Raw genomic sequence first — 27,580 nt, forward strand, 5'->3', positions numbered from 1 at the left:
TGCAGGTCCAGTCCTTCCCACCTAGGCAAGAGGCCAGTAGGTAGCAGGCCGGTACAGCAAAGCAGGAGGCCAGCAGAGTAGCAGCGCAGCAGAGTGGCAGTCCTTTCACCAGCACAGCAGTTTTTCTTACTGCAGAGTGTCCACAGATCCAGAAGTGTGCTGACGGGATGGTGTCCGAGGTCCAGTAATTATACCCAGTTGTGTCATTGATGTGGGGGAGAATTTAAAGACATGCCTTTGAAGTGCATAGATGTCCTCTCTTCCTGCTCTTGCTCCAAACTCACTACAGGGGGTTATGCAGCCCTTTGTGTGTGGACAGCCTATTCAGGTATGAGCCGAGGCTTAACTCCTCCCTCCCATTCTGCCAGGATGGCCCATCAAGTCACACCTACGCTCCCATTGTGGGGTGCTGTCTAGGTGGAATACACAAAGCCCATCTGCCAACTATACCCAGTCATGTGATCTGAGACAGGCAGCAGACACCAAATGGCTAGGGGCTTTATTACGAGTCTGGCGTTCCACGCTCCTCTAGACTTGCAGGGGCTTAGTGGTGGTGGTCTTTCAACTGCCCCATTATGACCAGGGCGGTCCGGCCACCCTAGGACCACCGCACCTGCCAGGGAACAGAGATCCCTGGCGGCGGTTCAGGTTTCCTCACTGACACACTTTTCATTGCGTTGTGGCCACCATGAAAAGTGTGAGGAACAAATGATGGACGGAATGCTGAACAATACAAATATTCACCCCCTGTCACAAACATCTGGGTTTAATCCATTGTTCTTGTCCTCACCACGCCACCCCAGTTTGAAAAGTGTGGTGGTGAGGAAACAAAGGGTGCCCTACAGGCCTTCTTGTGCCTCATACCATGTGGATGCACACAGGGGGGCACAACATGTGCCCCCCCCCCCTGTGTGCATTCACAGCAGTATCTCCACGGCAAGGACTGCAGCAGTCCTTGCCGTGGAGATACTGCCTTTGACATTCCCATTGCAGTGCCTATTTGATAGGCCCCGACCTGGGAACGCCAAAGAACCACCCACCAGAAAGGAGAAAACTCCTAATCTAGCAGGGGAGTTTGTACATGGGTTTGGCGGTCCCACTTTCACACCGCCAAACTCATAATGAGGCCCTATGGCAATAAAATGACAGCTTTCTGAAAGTAAACACAAGGAGATGATGGACGGAGTGCTGAAACTTTTCAGACACTCACCCCCAGCCACAGATCTGGGTTGAATCCATCATCATTCTTTAGCTCACTTCGCTACCTCAGCTCAGACCCAGCTATATGCAAATCAGTCTTGACCCTGTGCCTCATGGAAACAGTCCAACCTGAACTGCCAAGCCTGGTCTTCCCTGAAACGTAAACAAGCATCCTGTCACCGGTTTCTGGGCAACACCCGTCATCAGCCTGGCTAGCTTGAATCCAGTGGCAAAGTGAGCGAGGGACTCAAGTCTGGGCATACCCTACCAACTTGGAGCGAACAAGCAAACACAAGCAGTCTAGTTTGAACTGCCAAGCCAGGTCTTCCCTGAACAGGAAACAAGAATCCTGGGTGGCTAAGTGAGCTAAAGAACGATGATGGATTCAACCCAGATTTGTGACTGCGCTGAGTGTCTGAAATGTTTCAGCGCTCCATCCATCATCTCCTTGTGTTTTGCTCTTTTCGCCATAATTTGGCAGGGTATGCCCAGACGTGGGTCCCTGTCTCACTTTGCCACTGGATTCAAGCTAGCCTGGTCCAGGATGCTTGTTTCTGGTCCAGGGAAGACATGGCTTGGCGGTTCGGGCTGGACTGTTCCCATGAGGCACAGGGTCAAGACTGGTTTGCATATAGCTGTGTCTGAACTGGGTTGGCAAAGTGAGCTAAAGAACGATGATGGATTCAACCCAGATCTGTGACTGGGGGTGTGTGTCTGAAAACTTTCAGCGCTCTGTCCATCAACTCCTTGTGTTTGCTTTGTTCGCCCTAAATTGGCAGGGTATGCCCAGTCCTGGATCCCTTGCTCACTTTGCCACTGGATTCAAGCTAGCCTATCTGATGAGGGGTGTTAGCCGGAAACCTGTCCAAGGATGCTTGTTTCCGGTCTACATGGCTTGGCAGTTCAGGCTGGACTGTTCCCATGAGGCACAGGGTCAAGACTGACTTGCATTTAGCTGTGTATGAACTGGGGTGGCGAAGTGAGCTAAAGAACGATGATGGATGCAACTCAGATCTGTGACTGGGGGTGAGTGTCTGAAAAGTTTCAGGTCTCTATCCATCACTTCCTTGTGTCAACTTTCTAAAAGAGGCATTTTCAGAATTGTAATTCAAAATCAAACTTCACCATAAGCTAAGATTTTAAATTAGGATTCAAGAGACACCAAACATGACACACCTATATCTTCCCATTTGGGAATTATACTTATAAAATGTTATAAGGCAATCCAAATGTTATCCTATAGGAAAGCTAGGCCTGGAAGTAGGGAAAAATGAATTTAGGACTTTTTCACTACTAGGACATGTAAAACTGAAAAGTACACTGTCCTGCTTTTTCAATGCATTGCACCCCGCCTCTCTGGGCTGTGCAGGGTCTACGCTATGGGTGACTTATATGTATTAAAAGCAGCTCGGCATGGCAGTTTAAAACTGCTTACTCAGGCTATGCAATGGCAGGCCTGAGACATGTTTACAGGGCGATTTTGGGTGGCACAATCAGTGCCTCAGGCGCACTAGTAGCATTTAATTTACAGGCCCTGGGCACCTTTAGTGCACTTTACTACAGACTTATAAGTAAATTAAATGTGCCAATTGGGGGGTTAAGCCAATTCTACCATCTTGTAGGGAAAGAGCACAAACCCTTTAGCACTGGCTAGCAGTTCTAAAGTGCACAGAATTCTAAGGCCAACAAAAGGGAAGTCAGCAAAAACAGGAAGTCTGAATGCAAAAGGTTAGGGGAAACCACACCAAGGAGGCCAGGTATAACATGCTCATTGAGCTGTTTGTTATGCTATGCAGATTTGTAGAGAACTCTTTTACTCTGGAGGGTATCCTAGCCCTGAGAAAGTGTGAGCCTAGAAAGAAGCCCTTGTGTAGCGGCACGACCCTTTACCATCAATGTAGGAGAAGGCTTGACACCCGCATCTGTTTTTCTGTGTGCCTTGGATGTGTGCAAGTAGTAGTCCGGACTTTTGGAGGTGTGTGGAAAGTTGTGAAAGCAGATGAGATTGTTGAGGTATACTGGAACGGTGTTATGTAGTGCCTTGAAAGTGTGGGTCAGGAGTTTGAATTGTGCCCATTTGTGTTACGGGGAGCCATTGAAGCTCCTTCAGGTGTGATGTGATATGAGTGCAGCGCGCGAGGTTGATGGTGATTCTGAATGGTCTGCAGCCTTCTGTTGGCTTTTTTGTTGATCCTGGCATAGAGGGTATTGCCGTTGTCCAGGTTGCTTGTGACATGGGCATGTGTGGCAGTTTTCCGGATGCTGTTTGGGAGCCATTTGAAAATATTCCTCACCATTTTTGGAGTATGGAAGCATGAGGCGGTGACGGCGTTGAATTGGGTGCTCATATTGAGTTTGCTGTCAATGATAATCCCGAGCTTCTTGGCTTGGGTGGTGGGGGTGGGTGCCAATCCTACCTCTGTTGGCCACCAGGTGGAGTCCCACGGTGCTCTTCCCAAAAATCTTGATATTGATCTTGTCAGTGTTCAGCTTTAGACAGTTGTGCTTCATGAAGTTGGTGATTTTATTCATGCAGGCATTGAACTTGACCCTGGTACTGGGCCTGTGAGGGAGAGAATAAGTTGTGTGTCTTCAGTGTGGGAGAGAATGTTGATGTCATGAAAGGGAATGATGCTGGCTAGAGGATCATGCATGAGTTAAAGAGGGTTGGGCTCATGGAGAATCCTTGCAGAACTCTATAGATGAGCTTGCTGTCTAACTGACTGGGTCTTTCCAGTCAGGAAGGAGCGGATTCATGAAAGTGCCTGCCCCCTTGGATCCCAGTCATGTAGGTGCTGAAAGATAATGGGATGGAAGACTGTCCAATACTGAGGTGAGGTCCAGGAGGATGAGAGCATCCATGTCTCCTACGTCCTGAGTCATGCGAATGTCATCTGTGGCAACGATAAGTTGCCACGGTTCCCACCTGTGATTGGATCTGAAACCAGACTGAATGATGTTGAGGATTTACTGCTTGTTGTGGTATTCAGTGAGGTGTGTGTTGATGTTTTTCTTTAAGACCTTGGCCGGGGATAGTAGCAGGGAGATTAGTCTGTAGTTGGCAAGCATTGAAGGGCCCGCAGAGGATTTCTTCATCAAAAGGAGCACAGTTGCATGTTTCTGAGGCCACAGAAGAGGTGGAGGCAGTCAGAATGAATGTGAGCATGGCGCTGATGGGTTGCAATCCTCTGGAGTATGCAGGTGGGGGCAGGTGTCCCTTGAAGCTTCTGAGTGGATGGACTTCATGGTGGTGGCGGTTTATTCTGAGGTGATGACGGGTAATGTAAATAGTTTTAGATTTTTGGATAAGATAGGAAGGGGCTTGGAGAGGACTATCGGGTCCAGTTGTGGGTTGAAGTTGATGTAAATGGCAGCAATTTTTTATTCAAATGTGCAGTTTGCTGCACAGACTTAAGTATCCTTTTTTGTTTTTACACAGGTGGCTTAAGAAAAATAAAATACATATTTCCATAACTTGGTGTAGTTGCAAAGTTCATCTAAACAGCATTTGATATTTATTAAAAATGTAGGGCCCAATATAATAAGGACACTTTAAATCCAGGATGGTCTCATTCAGCATAGTTGTGTTCTACAAGCAGTGCTTTAAATGGGCACCTACTGACCGGTACAGAGAACCTGCACTTTAATTTGAAAGGGAGAGTACCGACACTCCTCAGCAGTGCGGCAAAACACTTAATGGGTTAGTACCAGCACTTCTCAGGAGCAAGCAGGTACTCTAAATAGGGAGTACCTGCACTTCTATAGTTCCTGTAAAGCTACAAGCCGACATTATCACCCCCTAGGGCTCTATTGAGCTCCATAACAGAGTTGAGCTGTAAGTGCCCATGATTTGCATATGTCTCTTACAGCTGGGTATTTCTTATATTTATAACTGTGATATAAACTGTGTGGTTTACCAGGGTTCCACAAGGCTTCCTGTGCCATTTATTATAGCTGTATAAAATCCTGCTCCTAATTTTCCTATTGCGATCTCATTTTGGCATCACCACCTTTAATAATAAAATATAATTGGTACTCTGCTATAATAAGTCGCCGTTTGGTTGTGAGAAGATAATGTCTCCAGCCGCATCCAGCAGACACATTAAAAGGCAGGTTACTGAACCAAAATTATGTTATTTACTTAAGTGCGGACTATATATACTCCACATCCTCTGCACAAGCTCTGTGATGCAGAAGAAGTGAGGTTTAGCGTTGCACCCGAGATGGGTGAACTCACTAGGGAATTCCCCTGAGGGCGGCCCCCATGTTGACGAATGCCAGCAGACAGCAGGGAAATAATTCTGTTCCATCCCTCAAAGCTAGACTACTGGTATTTTTTCAGCAATTATGCACAGCACACATAGCGCACTGGCATTAATGGCAGTGATAGTGGAAGCCACCAGAGTAATTCAAGTGCATTATTGGATCTGGTAAGAGCACAGCCCCCAAATCAATCAATAAGCTTGATTTCGGTATAAACCATTAAAGCACACATAAAACCAATCAATTATAAGATGTAGCTGTCCAACACATAATACATAAAAAAAGATTCGTTAACCACGATACACCTTAAGACTAGTGTTGGTACATAGTACGGGACCATAAAGCACACACACACACAGTACTATTGAATAAAATGCAGAAAATAAAATACATAGCACTTCATGAGGTACTTAAGACATATGGGGCAAGATGTAGGTAAATAGTATTTACCGATTCTAAAATACCGAATTTTACTGATTCGGTATTTTAGAATCGGTAAATGCTATGTAGCAAATAATTCGGTAAAAATTACCAAATTGTTAAGATTCGGTATTTACCGAATCGGTAAGCCATTCATTCCTATGGGCCTGGAGGCCCATAGGAATGAATGTCAGTTACCAAATCGGTAAATACCAATTCAGTAAAATAGGGAAAGAGTCAAGGGTGGCAGGGTGTCACATTGACACCCTGTTGCACCCCTGAATAGTGCTTGTGTGCACATGTGGCACACATACATGCATGTATGTCTGCCACATGGCACTGGTGTAAATGCACAGATTTGCATTTACAGAGGTATTCGATATTTACCACCAACTAATAGTTGATGGTAAATAAAGAATCCTTAAAGCACAGAAGCACTCTTCAAAGTGCTTCCTACATGTCATTTACCGATTCGGTAAATACAGAATCGGTAAATGATGATTCGGTAAATACCGAATCGGTAAATACCGATTCGTTATTTACCGAATCCTCCCCTACATCACAATTGGCTCAATACCGGTCGGTAAACCTGAAATTTACTGAATTTCAGGTTTACCGACCGGTAATGGGCCACCTACATCTGGCCCATGGAGCCTTAATTAGTAACGTCCTCTAGAAGTAGTCAAAGTGAGCAAGGGTGTTAGACCAAAAAGCAAGGTAGCCCGTAATAGGTGGCACCCCCTACTGGAAAACACGAATAACAAGGGGGTTAAATAAACCAAGAGGCAATGTAAGCTGTATACGCGTATATTCAGGGCGCATCACAAGACATTCCAACCAATCCCATTACATTTGACTCATAATGTTTGCTGTTTTACACCAGCTTGAGTATACAAATTTAGATATAGTAATTACAATCGACTCAGACTCCGCACGTAACAGCCTAGCTAATAGGACGGGATGTCTCCCCCCCAAATCATAAGGTGTCATTGGAAATGGGAGATGCTCACCTTTTCAGCATTACCTCTCCTCAATGGATTCCTGCCCATGGATTGCTAGAGGAGACCATCCCAGAGCAGGAATCAAACAATAAATCAAGAGGGTGTTTTTGAATGGGGGCGTTTCTCCCTCCCCAGCACAAGCCGAGCCATCAACTGGGAAAAATGAAACGGTCCTTTCAGCCCCTTGGGAAGTAAGATGGCATGTTTACATTCATTCTGCCCAACAGGTTAGGTGTAACCCCCTTCTAGGCACCAGAGATAATTTAACTTTCATTTGAAAATATAAATGGAGTGGGAACCTGCTGTGCCAGCCCTGAGGCCCCACCCGTCTCCTTTGGGCACGTGCATGGTCCAGCTCTGTTTCAGGGGCAGATTGAGGGGTTCATTTCTACGTTCTACCAACCACTGAGAAAAAGAAAACGAAATTATTATGTAAATGGACACAAAATCAGTTTAAAGTACTCTCGCGGACTCCCAAAATTCTATTTAGTACTTCACTTGATTTTCTTTAGAAAAGGTGTATTTGGTGTACAGGAGGAACCCTTGTTCTCCTTCCTCTCTTTAGTGAAAGACACAGTGAAGCAAGTCTTTTTTATTACAGTCACTAGTCTATCGAAATCCCTTCTTGTGGAACTCATGCGCCATGATACACACATTTTCTAAAGCAGAATTGAACATCTTGTCAGATGAATGTTTCTTGCAAGTAGGTTATAGCCCCCATTTTGAGTAGTCATCTACTTCTAGTGGGCCAGTAATCTTAACAGTAAATCCAGTGTTAGGATTGTGTGGAAAGAGTGAACAACCCAAATCCGAGAACCTTGTAATAAGGCCCTAAGTGTTTGAAGGTATAACTTATGTGTTTTGATACCAGTGGTTTTATGTCTGTAAGTTTTAAATGCGATTTCTCCCCACAATGAGATATGCAAAAACATGTATTCCTCTATAGGAGCTGTTTGGTACTGAAGGAGTAGACCTGCTTCTTCTGCTATTGAGGATGGACCCCAACAAGTTCTACAGCGGAATCGGTCATAATAGACTTATTCTCAGCACTCTGGATAGTGTTTGGTAAGTGTCCTCATTCTCAGCACTCTGGATTGTGTTTGGTAAGTGTCTTCATTATCGGCACCCTGGATAGTCTTTGGGAAGTGTCCTCATTCCCTTTCACTCTGGACTGTGTTTGGTAAGTGTCTTCATTATCAGCACACAGGATAGTGCTTGGGAAGTGTCCTCGTTTGCAGCACTCTGGATAGTGTTAGGTAAGTGTCCTCATTCTCTGCACTCTGGATTGTGTTTGGTAAGTGTTCTCATTCTCGGCACTCTGGATTGTGTTTGGAAAATGCCCTCATTCGCAGCACTCTGGATAGTGTTTTGGAAAGTGTTCTCATTCTCAGCACGCTGGATAGTGTTTGGGAAGTGTCCTCATTATCGGCACTCTGAATAGTGTTTGGCAAGTGTCCTCATTCTTTGCACTCTGGATAGTGTTTGGCAAGTGTCCTCATTATCGGTACTCTGGATAGTGTTTGGCAAGTGTCCTCATTATCGGTACTCTGGATAGTGTTTGGCAAGTGTCCTCATTATCAGCACTCTGGAAATTGTTTGACAAGTGTCCTCGTTCTCTGCACGCTGGATAGTGTTTGGCAAGTGTCCTCATTATCAGCACTCTGGAAAGTGTTTGATAAATGTCCTCTTTCTAGTCACTCTGGTTAGTTTTTGGCAAGTGTCCTCATTATTGGTATGTTGGATCGTGTTTGGAAAAGTGTCCTCATTCTGGTCACTCTGGATAGTGTTTGGCAAGTGTCCTCATTCTGAGCACTCTGGATAGTGTTTGGCAAGTGTCCACATTCTCAGCGCTCTCACGCTAGATAGTGTTTGGCAAGTGTCCTTCTCAACACCTTGGATAGTGTTTGGCAAGTGTCCTCATTCTGGGTACTCTGAATAGTGTTTGGAAAGTGTCCTCATTCTCAGCACTCTGGATAGTGTTTGGATAGTGTTCGGCAAGTGTCTTTGTTCTCCGCACTCTGGATAGTGTTCGGCAAGTGTCTTTGTTCTCCGCACTCTGGATAGTGTTCGGCAAGTGTCTTTGTTCTCTGCACTCTGGATAGTGTTTGGCAAGTGTCCTCGTTCTCGGCACTCTCACTCTGGATAGTGATGATCCTAATGTTTGAAAGACGCCGCTTCTCTACAAAGTAACATTTTAAACGTCATCCTCTAACGCAATGTAGCAGCATGTATGCATGCGTTTTTCTTAGGAAGTGCATTAATTCTGATAATTGAAATTTTCAAATCGTTACAAATCGGCCCAGCAGTCTCGCATAGAGAACTGAAGAATGTGTGTACAGGGGCAAGCAGCAGAAGAGGCTTAAGTAGTGGCCTGGATGGACTGTCTGCATGCCCCCCAAATCTCGTGGATTATGCCTGTGCTATGTTGGACTGTTAGGCACAGTTATTCCATCAGCTTGCAACGTCTGACATGGAGCACAGGGTCAAGACTGATTTGCATATGGCTGGGTTGAAACTGGAACGGCATGGTGAGCAAAAAAAACGATGGATTTAGGCCCAGATCTCTGTACTGGGGTGAATGTATGACATTGTTCTGCATTCTGTCCATCAACTGTTGTTTTGCATGTTGGACTGTGAGGCACATTTATTCCATCAGCTTGCAATGTCTGACAGTATATGGTTATCTATGTAGAGTTTGTATAGCACACACTTAGCCAAGAGGCATTGAAGGTGTACAGGGCCAGGGGCAAGAATACAGCTAATGAACGACTGTCAGCAAAGCTTGTTCTGAAAGTGGAGAGGAATTATTACCTTTTCGTGATGTAGTGTTCTTAAAGAGGTGTTCCCTCATCATATTCCTTAATTGGAGCAGGACTTTGGAGGGTCTGATGGATAGCGATTTTGTTCCAGATCCCGGATGCACAAATTGAGAAGTTTTTTTTTTTGTACTTCAATCAATCAATCAATCACTCAATCACAGTAGCTGTAAAGCGCGCTACTTACCCGTGAGGGTCTCAAGCTTTTGGGGGGGGGGAGGTGAAGGGGGGGTGAGGTGACTGCTGCTACTGCTCGAGGAGCCAGGTCTTGAGAAGCTTCCTGAAGGTGAGCAGGTCCTGGGTCTGCCGCAGGTGACCTACAGTGTGATGGTGTCCTGGCTGCTTTTGTGCTGATGGATCCGGGGAGTGGTGAACATGTCCTCCAGAAAGGCAGGGGATAATGAAGCTGATTTTGAAGATGGCGCAGGGTGACAATGCGAGTCAGTTACGCTCCATTAGAGTGGGGTAATTTGGTCACATTACTTCATTCCCTTGATGAGACGTGCTGTGGCATCGAGGATGCTACGATGGAAGGCCAATGTGAAATGTGGGAGGCCTTGTAGTGGGGCATTGCACGATCCAGATGCAGGAGTACAAGAGAGCTTTAACAGCAATTCAGTGATGTTGAAAAAGTATACACATGAAAGAAACCATGGGCCGTATTATGGTAAATGCTCAATTTCAGTGTTTGCGCCTGGAGCATCTTTAAAAAGGTGCTCCCGGTGCAAATAGTGTAAATGCTCCTAACTACCATGAATGTGCTGCCCCTAGAGCCGCCGCCAACTCATGCTGCCCTGGGGGCAGCACATTCCTGTGAAAAACAGACCGGCTGCTTTACAGACGCTCCGTAATTCCACAGTTATCAGGGGCGTCCATGGGACTCCCTTTCCCCTCACTAGAGGGCTGCCATCCGGGAGAGCACTGACAGTATGCCACCCTTTAGATGGCACACTCTCAGTGCGCCTCCCGAGGGCTTCTTTGCCTCTGCGCCCACATCAATAATACGGCTCAGGTGCAGAGGCAAAGAGATTCCCTCATTTGTGTGGGGCACGCCCCCATGCAAATGAGGGAACGCCCCCTTGAAGATAGCGCTGGTGCTTTATGTGCGCCAGCGCTATTGGTATTACAGAAGGGGCTGCACAAGCGCCTGTAGCCTCCTCTGTAATACCAAAGTGCCCAGGGGCACGCAAAGGGGGCGCAAACGCCTCTTGCGCCCTGGGGCACTTTATGTAATACGGCCCCATAAAAATAAGCCACTGCTCACTAAACCTTAGAGTTGTCCTTTATAAAGAAGTTATCGATGTTGTTTTAGAATAGTAACAGCATGTTTATTTTTGAAGGTGCTGTGTTATAGGATGCTACACTGCAGAAGACTACTTTCTGGAAAAAGAAGGCATTTTCATCCTTCTGGATTTACTGTCGGTAGGTGTACAGTGTCTAAAATCAACAGACTATACAACATTTTAACGGATAAGTGAAGTTCAGGTATGTATCTGCTTCTGTTACCAAGCACTGGAAAGCTGTTATTTTAATATAACTTACACGTTAGGAAGGCACTGAACACTTTACTGTTCTTAGCGTATCTGCAATATTAAAAGCATTAAATGAGTCCAGTCCAAGATGCAAGATAACAGTTCAGATTTAGCAACATTATGTTATCTCTTGTTTGGGATGATTTGTGCTATACAAGACCCTCATAAAAATATTCAGTACACTGCTGACCTACACCATCAACACATACTGGAATCATGCATCTTTGTCACAGGAACTAACCTTTAACTCTCATAAGCTGCAGCATTCAACATATCCCCCACACCCACAAGACAGGAGGATGCCGTCTTGTCATTCATATGGCTCCCTGGCTTTACAATGGCTGGGAATCTACAACTCTTACCTCCCAGGACCTCCTCATCTCTTGTTTCCCCCCTCCTTCTGAGATAGTCACATACAATTTTAGCTACAGTTCACTGGAGCTTATCAAAATCTTCGCACACTTCAACATCATCAGTTCTTCATTTGTAACAGCAACATCTTTTTTGGTGACGTTTACCTTCCCAGTGAATCGTCCACTGATAAAATTAACATAATGTTCAGTGCCTTCTTTAGTACCTTGAGCGTTAATAAACATATCACCTGACCAACCCGCACCCAAGAAACCACCTTAAACCTGGTCTTCTCCATGCTCTCATTCCATTGCCTTTCCCCACTGCCACTGTGGATTGACCACTTAAACAACATTTTCCTCCATCATATACAACACATCTACTGTGGTCAAACATAAATGTGAAAAACATTTTTACTACATTAAATCTTTCTCTATTGACACTCATCACAAACTGATGATGTATCTTTGCAACCAATGACAACACACACGTAAATGTACTCAACACCACCCTGAAAGCCAACATGGATGCATTTGCATCAATTAAGCTGTGCTTCACAAAACCAGAGCCATTCACACCCTGGTACTCCCAAGAAATAAGAGAGAGCAAACGCAAAACAACAAGAAATCATGTGAAACCATACCAATAGTATTAACACTAATGAAAAACATACACTTTGCTGACAGAAAATCAGCACCACAAACAAATGAATGTACACGAGTACATTTGTTTCATAGAATGGCCACAAAAATCAAGTCACTCTTCAAAGCTGCAACTGCCAGTTAGAAATATTCAAGTGGCTGTTACTTTATATTGGTTTTATCTGTTCAAACTCAGCTGAAGAAGTTAGCAGCAATGTAAATTTGTAATCCATGATTCATATGTGTTGCTTTGGACAGTGGTCAGGTAACGTAGAGCACCATTACAGCCTGTGCATAATTAACCACAGATGTCAGGCAAAATCTGGAATCTCTAGGTAAATGGAAATGCTACAGATGAACAAAAATCTCGCAAGATTCTTTGTTGTAAATGTCACAGATGGCCATTAGGGCAAATGATCCGCTAACAAAATTCTCTTTTTGTTATTTCTTTCCAAGCTAAACCAGAGTAACATGAACAATGTAATTCTTGGGATCCTGGTAGAATTTTGTGACAACCCAAAAACAATTTCCCACCTCAACACCTGGCGAGGAAATAAAAACCAGACCACAGCAAACCTTTTAGTTCAACTTTGGAGACAAGAAGAGGACTTATTAGGTGTTCGTCACAATGAAAATAGGATTATAGGTGAGTTTCCCAAACATAAAGTACTGGCTACAATTTTTATGATTTTTTTCATAATTCCTCCAATTTATGCTTTCCGTGGTATTTCCTTTGTGTTTTACAACACTTACATGCTTTAATGAAACACCTTATCCAAATCATAAAACTTTATCTATGAATTAATTTACCAATCCTCTGTGCATCGCCTCACAATTTTATAACTAAGAACCCTGTTCACCAAATAACATTATTTTTGTCAGTTTATGTGGGGCTACCTTATACCAGAGGAAAATGCCTGTGTGCATATAGCATTAACCCCTGATATTGACCTCTCAAACTCAACTTCTCTGACAAAGGCCCAAAGCTCATTGATAAGTTTATGTAAAGTGTGATTTAGTAAGAAGAAGCTCTCCATTATGTTCAATGCAATAGCTGTAATGGGTGGGGATGCTTCGTATAGTTTATTTACTGCTCTCTGTGGAGAAACATGTTTCCTAACACTAATCTAAAAGTGGAAATGTGGTCTCTAACGGAGATGCGTGCATTGTTCATTGGCATATTGGTTGCATATTTTAGGCACATTAACTCTCTGCCATGTAAAATACTGTAAGTTGCACTCATATGTTTTTACAAGTTCTCTTGTAAGCAGTACCCAGTAGATCCTTCCAGAACCTAGGGCAAGCACAGGTATGTACCAGCTTATCATCTTGAGTGGAACGAGCCTATGACCCAGGCATCTTCCACAACTTAACTGGAGATAAAGCTTATTGGGTCACCAGCATCGGTTATACATAAACCACCTCCTTCACTTCAGGAAAAAGACCCGGAAGAGAGGAAGGGCAAGTCACCCTTAAGCTGGGATGCCTCGTTGCACTCTCATTAATTTCATGTAATTCTCACAATACCCTTCAGTGACTAAACTTAACTCAGTGAGGTCTGTTAGAATGCTTCAGTAGAGGAGTCAAGCTATGAGTTCCACAGTCAGATCATCTGAGATTCCCTGAACTGTGCTTCCTTATCAATTGCACTACTGGTTATAATGTTGTTTGCATATCATATGGAACATCTTAAACGTCATGATATTTTGACAAGTAATAATTGGGGGGGTCAGGGATTATGTAGGCCGTTCTTTGCTTAAGTACTTTAATTTACAAGAAATTTAAAATGTAGTCTTCATCTTTTTGTTTGAAACAAAGTGTTATGAAATAAAGTCCTTATTTTATTTTTTGCGCAGATACAAAGAAACGTTTAGTTGGCATTCTCCAAGAAGAACAGGGAGTAATTTCAATGCCTGCAAATTGCCCAAGCAGTGCTATCATGGATGTTGCTGAAAACATGAGGGCGAAAATATATTCTGTATTTTGCAAATTAGGTAAGTGGGTTATTGTTTCAATTGCTATTATCACAAGTAATGTTTGTCACATATTAAGTAATGAATTATTGAGTGGTAAATTTCCATAAATAGAGTATTACTTTATGGCTTCCATGTTAAGACCTTTCATTGTGGTAACCTTGGGTGTATGGCAGAATGTAGCACCAACAATAATCTGTCCATATCAACTCGATCTACTTTCCTTCTGTGATAATTTGAGATTGTCAAATATAGAAAAACGCTGAAGATTCTTGTATGGAATGATATTTTCTAATATTTTTACTGTAAGGAGTTGACATTCATTAAATGCATTTGATAAATTGATAGAATTAATTTAAATCTTCCTGATAAACATAATACAGAAAACAAATAAAATCACACCCAAAACTTAATGAAGTACAGCATTCAATGGATACTTCTGCAGAATATTCTCAGGTATTGATCACCAAGGAGGGAGGAGGAATAGCTGTCCATTCTGTTCCCCTAAGATAATCCAAATAATCAATAAGAAAATGGACACTTGTAACTGCGTTGCAGTGGTTCTCTTAGACAACCCTCATAAACGCTATGTTGATCTCGGTTGCGGTTTATATCGTTTCTCCGCCCCACATATGCGTTTGGCTTTATCATCGGGTTATCTAAATTCGTGCTGTATGCCAGCCTCAAGCCTGAGGCAACCTCTGGTGTAGTGCAGTAGTGTCCAGAGATATATATAGGCCAACAAAATGTATCTAAAAACAAACCTACATCATAGAAAGTATTTTATTAGCTAAAAGATGAGGTTTATTGTTAAAAAAGTCGGGTATACACACAGATCGAGTTACTTGGTCTGATTATACCGCTTGAAAGTTCAAAAAATCGTCAACATGTTTGTGCCCCACCTCGCCCAGCCGGGTCTTGGGGGCATTCGTCAGGACAAACAAACTCAAAAAGGAACTATACTTACACGATTTGTGTAGTAGTTACAGTGGTTTTGTGTTACCACTTAGTTTCTGAGGAGGTATTGTGTACCTGTAGTAAGAGAAACATATACAATGGGAGGGGTGTATATACAGCACTTAATAATTAAATTCTCAACTTGAGACAAATACATAATTATGCTTGCTAAATTCACAGGAATAGACCTATATGGAGACCATCATGTTCAAATTAACGTGGAGGACAGTGTATTGTTCTATATACTCGGAGGTTAATATTAGGTTCTTATTATGTGTAAAAATTTCATTTTTCGAAGGTAATGTTACGTTCTTACTAATGTGGAGAAATGTCAGTCTCTCATAAAGGTCGATATTCAGGTTCTCCGATATCACTACCCATACCCTCGTTAGGCACTCCCATTTAACAGGGTTCAAACAGCCATTACCTCTGTGATATTTTCGCCGCGTGTCTTCAGGGGAAAGTGGACACAGTGGTCCCAGGCTGTAAGGAAAGCATAAGGGGGTTTATATTCAGAGTTAGTCTTACCCCGCGGTGTTCTCCCTCTCAGAACCGGCTCTAATTCTCACCCGCTGGTGGAGATTCCTCCGCGTCTTGTGCTGGCTCTGCCCCTGGACGCGGAAGTCTCGATCTGAGCCTTCCTTTACTGTGTGTCCCGCAAGGCATCACAATAAAAGAAGGACTCGCGTCTTCTCATCTTTTTTCGTATTTGTTACCTAAAACTGTCTTAGGAAATTCCATAAAGCCTCAAGACGTGTTTGTCATATATAATCCTCCTGAATCTATATATACAATAGTCTTCATGATTTTGTACCACGATGTTATATGTTCGAACTATTTTAATAAAAATGCTTAACATCGTCAGGCTAATACAGTGGGTATCCCTAGAGCTTCATATATTTAAAGGGTGTAGTTTTAGGTACTTTTGGCACGCATTTTGGACATGTCTCATAACATATCTCATAGACATAGAAAACTGACAACTTGGTGTTCGCATACTACTTAATTTTATGGAAGTTTTAAAGGTGAGATTGTAATACATTGTCAAGCAACCCTTTTAAAACTTAACAAAGAAGGAACGTGCAGCTTTGGAGAGCAAACAGAAGAATGCCAAAATAGTCATAAAGCCGGCAGATAAGGGGGGGGGCATTGTAATCCTAGACAAAGAAGGATATAACCATCAATGTCTTGCCCTCCTTTCCGACACCCAATTCTAAAAAAGAATTGTGATTGATCCCACACCCAGACTACAGAACACAATTAATATGATGATCCATGAAGCGGAAAATAACTGCTGGATTTCGAAAAAAGAAGCTGAATACCTAATGATAAAAGAACCGAAGACACCGTTCTTTTATTCACTCCCAAAAACACATAAAAACAGATCTCCAGGTCGCCCGATAGTCTCGGGGATAGGTTCTGTGTTAGAACCTTTGTCAAAATTTGCCGATCAGTTCCTAAAACCATTAGTACAATGAACTCCTACGTATCTAAAAGATACTCGTGACCTCCTCAATCAACTTAATGGAATGCGTTTCGACCAAGAAACAATGCTACTTGTAGGTTTAGATGTAGAGTCACTCTACACTAGCCCCCCCCAAAAAGAAACCTTACATACGTTAGAAAACATTCTATTTATGGAGGAATGGAACCACCGGACGCCTCGACATTTTGTCTTGGAGTGCTGTCGGTTAGCCTTAACCGAGAAGTTTTTTCGAATACAACGGTACCCTGTTCTGGCAAAGCCTTGGCACTTCCATGGGCAGTGCTTTCGCTCCATCAGTAGCAGGTCTGTACATCAGAGAATTTGTATCACGACATGTGCTTACTGACACTAATCCCTTTGTTTCCAATATTTTATACTGGAAACTTTACATAGACGATATCCTAATGGTTTGGAAAAATGACAATGACCTCAACATTTTTGTCGAGTGGCTGAACCAAAGAGATAAATGTCTGAAATTCATTTTTACATCTGACAAAAATAGCATAGACTTTCTCGACCTTACTATTTTCATTGAAAGAGGACAGATTGAGACAAGAACATATTACAAACCAACAGCTAAAAACAGTCTCCTGTCATACAAAAGCTTCCATCCTAAGCCTTTACAAGACAATTTGCCTTATAGTCAATTCCTAAGGCTTAAAAGAAATTGCAGTAAAGAAAATGACTATAAAATACAGGCCAGAGAACTGAGTCAGAAATTGGAGAACAGAGATTATACACCCACAACTATATCGAAATGCCGGAAAAGAGCTAAACATCAGCCAAGAGAATGCCTCCTACAAACTAATGTAAAAGAATCTATCCTTGATCTTGTAACATGTGTTACAACATACTGTCCAGCTACATACGCAGTGCAAAAAATAGTTAATAAAAACTGGCGGATACTAACATCAGGCAAATTCAATTGGCCTGAACCAAGATTCTCAAACAAAAGAACACGAAACTTAAGAGATATGCTTGTGCACACCCGAGCCAAGAAACAACTGAAAGCAACAGAAACAAGGAACACAGAGATGACCCCAGTTACTGGCCACTACCCTTGCGGCTCTTGCCTAGTGTGCAAGTTAACAACAGCAACTAAATCTCTACAACTTACAAATTCACTGCTCTGGATTCAAATACAACACACTAATTGTAACTCTACTCATGTTATTTACATGGTTCTATTCCCCTGCAAAAAGAAATATATTGGCATGACTTGCAGAAAAATAAAGACACGAATCGGGGAGCACAAAAGTAATTTCAAGACAAAAAATATCACCACGAAATTATGTGCCCATTTCACTGAGTATGGTCACAAAGCAGAAGAACTCAGGTGGACTGTGATTGAAATGCTACATGACAAAACTACCAATGCTGAGAGAACATTGTTTGAAAAAGAGCAAAGATGGGTAGATCGATTGAAAACCAATCTTGAAGGATTCAATGATAATATACTGTGGCATCAATTTGCATAATATAGATCTTAAATCTAAGTACATTAAGATTATAACTATATTTCGGCCCAGCCAGGAGGTGAAAATTAGAATTAGATCTAAAACCAGATCACTTTTACATTCACCTCCTAGCCAAAAATATGAACAATGTTGAAAACATCAAAAGTTTATTTTCCGGGATCTGTTGAGTATTGAGATATGTATGAATACCCAGCAGTCCTTTGTTTATGTCTATGGCCCTTAGGATGATGAAAAGTGTCCAGAGGAATGCTTAAACCACCATAATAAGAACTGCTTTTACATTAGTTTAAGGACAGGGAGACAATGTATTACAATCTCACCTTTAAAACTTCCATAAAATTAAGTAGTATGCGAACACCAAGTTGTCCATTTTCTAGGTCTATGAGATATGTTATGAGACATGTCCAAAATGCGTGTCAAAAGTACCTAAAACTACACCCTTTAAATATATGAAGCTCTAGGGATACCCACTGTATTAGCCTGACGATGTTAAGCATTTTTATTAAAATAGTTCGAACATATAACATCGTGGTACAAAATCATGAAGACTATTGTATATATAGATTCAGGAGGATTATATATGACAAACACGTCTTGAGGCTTTATGGAATTTCCTAAGACAGTTTTAGGTAACGAATACAAAAAAGATGAGAAGACGCGAGTCCTTCTTTTATTGTGATGCCTCGCGGGACACACAGTAAAGGAAGGCTCCGATCGAGACTTCCGCGTCCAGGGGCAGAGCCAGCACAAAACGCGGAGAAATCTCCGCCAGTGGGTGAGAATTAGATCCGGTTCTGAGAGGGAGAACACCGTGGGGTAAGACTAACTCTGAATATAAACCCCCTTATGCTTTCCTTACAGCCTGGGACCACTGTGTCCACTTTCCCCTGAAGACACGCGGCGAAAATATCACAGAGGTAATGGCTGTTTGAACCCTGTTAAATGGGAGTGCCTAACGAGGGTATGGGTAGTGATATCGGAGAACCTGAATATCGACCTTTATGAGAGACTGACATTTCTCCACATTAGTAAGAACGTAACATTACCTTCGAAAAATGAAATTTTTACACATAATAAGAACCTAATATTAACCTCCGAGTATATAGAACAATACACTGTCCTCCACGTTAATTTGAACATGATGGTCTCCATATAGGACTATTCCTGTGAATTTAGCAAGCATAATTATGCATTTGTCTCAAGTCGAGAATTTAATTATTAAGTGCTGTATATACACCCCTCCCATTTTATATGTTTCTCTTACTACAGGTACACAATACATCCTCAGAAACTAAGTGGTAACACAAAATCCACTGTAACTACTACACAAATTGTGTAAGTATAGTTCCTTTTTGAGTTTGTTTGTCCTGACGAATGCCCCCTAGACCCGGCTGGGCGAGGTGGGGCAGAAACATGTTGACGATTTTTTGAACTTTCAAGCGGTATAATCAGACCAAGTAACTCGATCTGTGTGAATACCTGACTTTTTTAACAATAAACCTCATCTTTTAGCTAATAAAATACTTTCTATGATGTAGGTTTGTTTTTAGATACATTTTGTTGGCCTATATATATCTCTGGACACTACTGCACTACACCAGAGGTTGCCTCAGGCTTGAGGCTGGCATACAGCACGAATTTAGATAACCCGATGATAATGCCAAACGCATATGTGGGGCGGAGAAACGATATAAACCGCAACCGAGATCAACATAGCGTTTATGAGGGTTGTCTAAGAGAACCACTGCAACGCAGTTACAAGTGTCCATTTTCTTATTGATTATTTGAATATTCTCAGGTGTCAGACTGGATCTGGAAACTTCAAAGCTCTTACGATGCTGGTAGAGAGCGCTTTGTCTTGACCCTGGAAGTGACATTCAGATGACGTCACTGAAGCCATAGAGTGCCCACCATGGCTCAATGACATCAGTTCCCTTTTTACATTCCTCTGATGAGGATCGATACCTTGTGGTAGTCGTAGGTTTTCCTCATAAAAATGTTTACTTGCTGTGGTGCAGTGTTATAGCTGATAGAGGTTTCTAGCTGCAGATTTCTTACCTTTGAATTTTCCTGGCGTCACACTGGATCCGGAAACGTTTGCGTCAGCAGTACACTTGGGTGCCGTCGGTTGACTCTGTTCAGCTCCATGTGGCATGTCGTTGGCACCGGACAGGGTTGAAGGAGGCCCCATCCTTTTCCACAAAGACAGCTCTGGCATCTGCGCCGGTAGGGTCCCATGGATCTGATCCCAGATCGGCTGTGGTGGTGCCAACGCGACCTTCCCTGGAGCCTGTCCTGTATTCGATACTCCCGGCGCTGCTGGGCTCACTAGCAGCCCTAGACCCATTCTGATAACTGCCCGCTTGGAGTAAGATTGACATTGTTGACGATTGAGCCTACAGGCTACGGATCACTGTCTGTACATTTTGAAGAGGTTTAAGGCATGGGAGAGGAGTAGGAGAGAGGGTCTCAGGACCCTTTAGAACAATAGTTAGACAATCCTGGTGAGAAATTGGACTGTATGAGGAGCTTGAGGAAGCCAGTGGTCTGGACACTTCTCCAGATACTGGTATACTCTCTTCACCTACTGTGACTATGGAGGAGGGGGCTTCTTATGCTATGATGGTAAAGAAGGCGGCAGAGGCCCTTGGCCAGGAGCCGCTTTCAGTGCAAGTCGAGACTAATTTCTTGACTGAAGTTCTTCAGCCTAAAGCTTCCTCATCCGAAACCATTTTGCCCTTTAATGAGGCACTAACGGTGTCCTTCTAGATTCATGATCCAAGCCTAGCACAGGGGCTCCTGTGAACAGGATTATAGCACGTTGCCATCTCCCTGCACCCGGTGATCCAGGTTTACTCAGTCAACATCCTACTCGCGAGAGATTGGTGGTCCAAGCCTCAATATCTCATGGCGCATTCCCTTCCGTCCCCCTGGACAGGGAATCAAAGAGGTTGGACGCACTTGGGAAGAAGATGCTTTCTTCCTCTAGTCTGACATTATGGTCGGTGAACACAGCATGCCTTTTGGGCCATTTCTCGCACACCCTTTGGGAAACGCGCAAGTGCTGCCACAGGTCCCGGAGGAGGCCCATGCAGTGAAAGTTGGGAGATATACAGCAAAGTTCACCATTAGGTGTGCTTTTGATACGATTGACTTGCTGGGTAGAGCAATTTTGTTGTCGGTGGCCTTGCGGTGCCACACATGGCTGAGAACATCTGGCTTTCACTGGGGATGTCCAGGCCAACCTCATGGACATGCTCTTCAATGGGACTTATTTCTTCAGAGAGAAGGCCGACTCCGTGCTGGAGCACTTCAAGGATTCACGGGGTACGGCCAGGTCCTTGGGCCTCTCAGTGACAACTCATCCCCAGTCTGCCTTTTTCCCCTTTCATGGCAATGGAAAGGGTTTTCAACTGCATCAACCATATCCCAGCCAGCGTCCTGCACAGACTTCCCAAATTGTGCGAGGTACATTCCGACCTTGTGGGAATGGTAGCCAGAAGTCATCTGCCAACCAACCCTTGCAGCTACAGGCTCTAAGCCTTCATAATTTGGTTCTGAAAGACCCTGGGTATCCAGTTGAGGGAGAATTCAACATTGTCTCCTCCACTGGTAGTCCATAACATCGGACAAATGGGTCTTGCAGATCATTTGGGATGTTTACTTCCTTCCCTTTCTGTCTTTTCCTACTCCTTTACCCCATCTCAAGAATGACTGGTGGAGGATCATCTTGTTCTACTAAGAGAGGAAGTTACGGCTCTCCTGGTCGAGTGAGCCATAGAGAGGGTTCCGATTTCAAAAGCAGGCAGTGGTTATTATTCTTTCTACATTCTGATACCCAAAAAGAACAAGGATCTTTGTCCTTTTCTAGACCTTCAAGCCGTCAATCTCTTCTTCAAAAAGGAGAAATTCAAGATGCTCAAATTGGCCAGGTCTTGTCTGCCCTAGACCCAGGAGACTGGCTGTTAGTGTTGGACTTGCAGGATGCTTATTTTCACATTCCCATCCTTCCGGCCCACAGGTGTTACCTGCAGTTCAGAGTAGGCCACGAGTTCACCCTGCTCCCCTTTGGCCTTCCCAGCACCCCTCGGGTGTTTACCAAGGTGGTGGCTGTGGTTGCGGCCAGGATAGTCAGGTTATGATATTGATGTTTCAGCCCCTATCGTGGATTGTGGTGTGCATTAATGAGGCTGCCGGGACTCATGGCCTTCTGCGTCCTATTGGTAAATCACGCCAGAAGGCGTATGCATGCTCTGCAGTGGGACCTGAAGTTCAATTGAGCGCAGCATCAAGGGAATCTCTCCGATATGGTCCATATCTCGGAGGGAACTGCAAAAGACCTGTGGTGGTGGCTAATGAACCGATATTGGCTCAGAGGCAGATCCCCCTCCCTTCCCCAACCAGATGCCACCCTCCTGGGATGGTGAGGCCATCTGGGAGAGGTGGAGATCAGAGGACTCTGGTCTCCGGCGGAGTCAGGCTCCATATTTACTTGTTGCAGTTTTGGGTGATCCTACTAACATTTAAAGTATTTCTTCCATCTGTCAAGGGGAAGTTGGTGGAAGTGTTCACAGACAACATGACCACCCAGTGGTTCTGCAAATAGCAGGCAGGTGTAGGGTCGTGGACCCTTTATCAAGAGGCTGTACACCTCTGGGAATGGCTGGCATAGTAGGGCATGGCCCTGATGGTTTAACATCTGGCATGTTCTCTGAACATCAGTGCAGACAAACTCAGCTGTCGATGCCTAGCGGATCACAAATGGTGTCTCTAGTCGGAGATGGCGCACGGTCACCGTCAACAGTGGGGAGAGCATTGGTTACATATTTTCACCTTCGAAGAGAATGCTCAATGTCAGCAGTATTGCGTGTTGGTGTTTTCAAGGCAGCTCAGTGACCCTTTTCATTGCAAGTGGTGCTCAGGCCTCCTGTACGACTTTCCGCCCATACCACTTCTTCCTAGAGTTCTCAAGTCGGTCTAGAACAACCTGGCCCAAGTCATTCTTGCTGCTCCAGTCTGGGCACGGAGAGTCTGGTACCCCAAGATTCTTCGAATGAGCATCGATCCACCGATCAGGCTGCCCTTTCGGGAGGATCTTCTGTCGCAGAAGCAGGGGAGGGTCCTCCACACAAACCTGTCAACTCTCCACCTACTTGAGTGGAGATTGAGCGGTGACAGTTGATAGCTTCCGCCTTTCTCCCAAAGTCTCTAAGGTTATCTTTGCAGCCAGGCGGCCCTCCACTAACACAGTACACACCTGCCATTGTCAAAAATGTCTACGATATTGTACAGAAAGTTCTTTTGACCCTCTTTCTGCCTCTCTTTCTGGTATTCTCCTCTTTATTCTTATCCTTGCAGAGCAGGGCTATGCTCTGGGCTCTCTCAAGGGTCCACTATCCTGCAGCTGCCTGACCAACTCTCGTTATTCAAATCCCCTACTGTAAATAGGTTTCTGAAAGGGCTTGTACATATGTTTCACCCTACACCCTTCATTATGCCCCTGTGGGATATCCCGCAGTTCTCACTTTCTTCATGTGTGCTCTCTTTGAGCCACTACATAATTGTCCCCTCTGGTTGCTTCCCATCAAAACAGCCTTCCTAGTGGCTATTTCATCTGGCAGGAGGATGAGTGAGCTGTAGGCTATATCATGCAAGCCTCACTATCTCATGACATTCTCAGAAATAAGGTGGTGCTTCGCACCCTAGCCTCATTCCTTCCTAAAGTGGTGACCCCATTCCATCTGGCAAAAAAAAACACACAAATTATGGACAGAATGTGGAACAAATCAAACATTCACCGCCAGTCAAGAGATTTGGATTAAATTCACAGTTGTTTTGCTCACCATGCCACCCCAGTTTAGACCCAGCCATATGCAAATCAGTCTTCATCCTGCTCCTCATGGGAACAGTCCAGCTCGAACTGCCATGCCAGGTCCTCCCTGGACCAAAAACAAGGATCCTGGGGCTGGTTTTGGGGTATCATCCCTCATCAGCCAGGCTAGCTTGAATCCAGTGGCACAGTGAGCCCAGGCCCCACGTCAGCATTGCCCGGTGCACTTAGAGTGAGAAAGCAAAAGACACACAAATTATGGACAGAACGCGGAACAAATCAAACATTCTCCCCCAGTCAAGAGATCTGGGGTAAATCCAACCATGCCACCACACTCCATCTGGGTCAGTCAGTCACACTGCCCACATTTTTTGCACCTCCACATCCCTCTAAAGAAGAGGAGTGTCTCCATTGTCTCTACCCAAAAAGAGCATTGTCTTTCTACCTTGACTGCACAAAAGAGTTCTGGGTGGTTGACCAATTCTTTGTGGGTTATGTGGGAGCTAAAATAGGTCTGGCGGTTCAGAAACAAACCATTTTGCGCTGGGTCATTATCTGTATTAAGATCTGCCACGCCCTGGCTAAGAAGCAGCCTCCTGAGGGCTTACGAGCCCATTCCACCAGTGGGAAGGCTGCCGTTGGTGAAACAGATGCCGACCTATCTGCAGGACACCAAAGACCTCCTCAGACTACTACCAGAACTTGATTTCAACATCTTGACTGACCATCTGGTATCCTTCGATGTGGAGTCACTGTACACTTCCATCCCCCAAAACGAGACACTCGAGGCGATTGAGTCTTTGTTGGGTAATCTCACGTGGGATTCAATAACACCCATTCCACTGGTGATGAACCTGGCAACGCTTGCCATGAAAGAGAACTTCTTTGAGTTCGAAGGCCAGTTCTATCTGCAGACGTCTGGGACGAGCATGGGCAGCGTTTTTGCTCCGTCCCTGGCGAATCTGTACATGCACAAGTTCGAACAAGACCTGGTTCTCACCAATACGAACCCATTTTTGGAATCGATATGCACTTGGAAGAGGTATATCGACGATATCCTTGTGATTTGGCGTGGCGATGAACAATCCCTCCATGACTTCCACAAGTGGCTCAACGAGCAGAACCCTTTCCTACGATTCACCTTGGAGAACAGCCGACAATCCTTGGCTTTCTTGGACCTGCTAATTACGATCACACCACAGGGCCTGAAGACCGAGCTGTACAGAAAACCAATGGCTCGCAACTCTCTATTGCAATATACCAGCTGTCACCCTAAATCTTTACGGGACAATCTCCCATATGGGCAGTTTTTGCGAGTGCAGCGGAACTGCACCAACAAGGAGGACACGGCCAAATATTCAGATGATCTGACATCTAAACTGGCTGAACGGAACTATCCCAAGAAACTGATCCGGCGCTCAAGAAAAAGAGCGGCTAACAATAACAGGGAATCCTTGTTGGAACCACCGGTCCCTAAGACCAAGAACGACAGGCTTACTTGTGTAAACACTTTTAGCACAAGATCTAACGCCATACAACGCATTGTCCGCAAACACTGGAGGATCCTAAATACAGGAGAAGATTCCCTTCCACAACCACTTTTTGCATTCAAAAGAGCGACGAGTCTGAGAGACAGACTTGTACATACCAGACCTCCACCCAAGCCAGTCCATCAAGTGGGCACTGTTTGGAATATGCCACCAGTGACGGGACACCACCCCTGTGGCAGCTGTGCGGCATGTCCGCAAACGAGAAGAACTACCTCAGTAGATATAGGAACCACTCGACCTTGGGAACAGAGAAGGTTTACTAACTGCAACAGCAGTAATTTGATTTATCTAATTACCTGCCCGTGCGCCTTGAGATATGTTGGCATGACCACCCGTAAGGTGAAGACTAGGATCTCAGAACACAAGAGCACAATAAGATGCCAAAAGCAGTCAACAAGACTGACCAATCACTTCATTCAAGTAGGGCACAGACCCACGGACTTTGAGTGGACTGTGTTAGAACAACCCAACATTCCCAACCACATCACGGACATATCCAGACACTTGTTCAGAATCGAACAAAAATGGGTCTATAAGCTTAACTGCGATAAAAACGGGCTCAACGAAGACATCCCGTGGATGACACTGTAGACAATGCATGAACTCTGAGAAATCTGCCTGGCTGGCCATCGTCTGCTATCCTGAGTTAGGCTTGGCCAATGAGACATGGAACAGAACCTACCCAGAGGGTGTCCAGACAGAGTCACTGTTAGGCCCACTGCTTAATAGTAATCCCCTGTTCCACGCTAAGATGGGTTTTTAGCTCTATACACACTGGGTCGCTCCTTTACAAGAGAGCTTCGGATCATCTGACCACCCTAAGACTGACTGTATTAGAATCTAAACCAGAAAACACTAGGAAGTCTACAGTAGATCTGCTCAACACACCAATAATTGTCATGTGTGGTGGACACTTCCATACAAGGGACGCAATGAGACCGCATTAAGATAGAATACGGGCTCGAACTTCACTGAGTCTCTTTACATTCAGGGACCTTCCATGCGATGATAGTTGCAATTACATCACCGAGTCATCAGTGCTGGTATCTGACTAATATTATGAATTGAGCCTAAAATAAATATAACTACAGATATGCCCCTCGGTATGGTGGTCTTTGACGTGTCACTAGGTCTATTTACTGGCTGAAACGAGCGCGATTGCATAGCCTTTTCAATGAACTACATTTCCCTTTTCTGTAGTTTTTTGATCACACTCGCGCGCATGCCCGCTCGTTGTCACCCATGCGGACTACACTTCCCATGAGTAGCGGTAGTTCTGGCCTCTGCGCGCATGATCTGATGCGCAGGCACAGAATCAATAAGGAAGTGCACGTCGTCTTACACGGCACCTCCCCAAACAGCCCGGCCGGCTGTCAGAAGTACCGACGGATAGGTAAGGCAGCAGGAGGGGCTTCATTTAACTCTTTGATAGACCAGCAGCGCTCGTTATGTGCCGCTTGCCAGAATGGGTGGGAGCGCTCATGACTAGGTCTTAGTCTTATTGAAGCGAGCGACATTACCGATAGAGATGCACTTTTCTTTGATGGTACTAACATTGTGAGACCATGATTACATTTCGCCTATTGGAGGATCGTCTCTCTCCTATCTATCTTTGGCGAATAACTCAATAGACTTAACAATTACCTACACCACAGCTCTGGAAACACTCTGACTGCTGATATCACGCCACATTGATGGTGAATACACCGCATCCGGCATATTTACGGGCACAACGATAGTTTAACGGGCCCCCCATGCGTGGAATGTCTTTCTGGGCACCCACCTTGGCTGGGCTTCTGTTATTGCCAGACACTGCGCTTTATTGACACTGACCCTGTATACATTTTTCTGCACTACAGAGCGGTGCTTCATTTTCCTGAGCTGTTTGCCAGGTGAGGTGAGGCGTTTTCCCTTACAAATTAAGGTGAGACATTGATTATTATTTTAACAATGTGGGATACTCTAAGGTAACTTTGACCTAGATATAACATCACAAATATTGACAAATTGTGTCTTGGGATAGCCTTAACTAATGTGAGTGCTATGTTATTGTGTTTTTCATTACATGTGGATTCGCTGGCT

The 27,580-nt window shown here is 44.3% G+C and overlaps 1 protein-coding gene across 1 annotated transcript in view; it reads left to right on the forward strand.

The window, feature by feature from the left end:
* Nucleotides 1-27,580, forward strand: part of CFAP69 (cilia and flagella associated protein 69) — a 599,649-nt gene that overhangs the window by 442,588 nt on the left and 129,481 nt on the right. The window contains exons 15-18 of the mRNA XM_078663586.1: nt 7,831-7,949; nt 11,041-11,122; nt 12,681-12,870; nt 14,081-14,218. Coding sequence (XP_078519712.1) covers nt 7,831-7,949; nt 11,041-11,122; nt 12,681-12,870; nt 14,081-14,218 — 529 coding nt within the window. The remainder of the gene's footprint in view (nt 1-7,830; nt 7,950-11,040; nt 11,123-12,680; nt 12,871-14,080; nt 14,219-27,580) is intronic.

This window comes from Lissotriton helveticus, chromosome 10, assembly GCF_964261635.1.
Source record: "Lissotriton helveticus chromosome 10, aLisHel1.1, whole genome shotgun sequence".
NCBI lineage: Eukaryota > Metazoa > Chordata > Amphibia > Caudata > Salamandridae > Lissotriton > Lissotriton helveticus.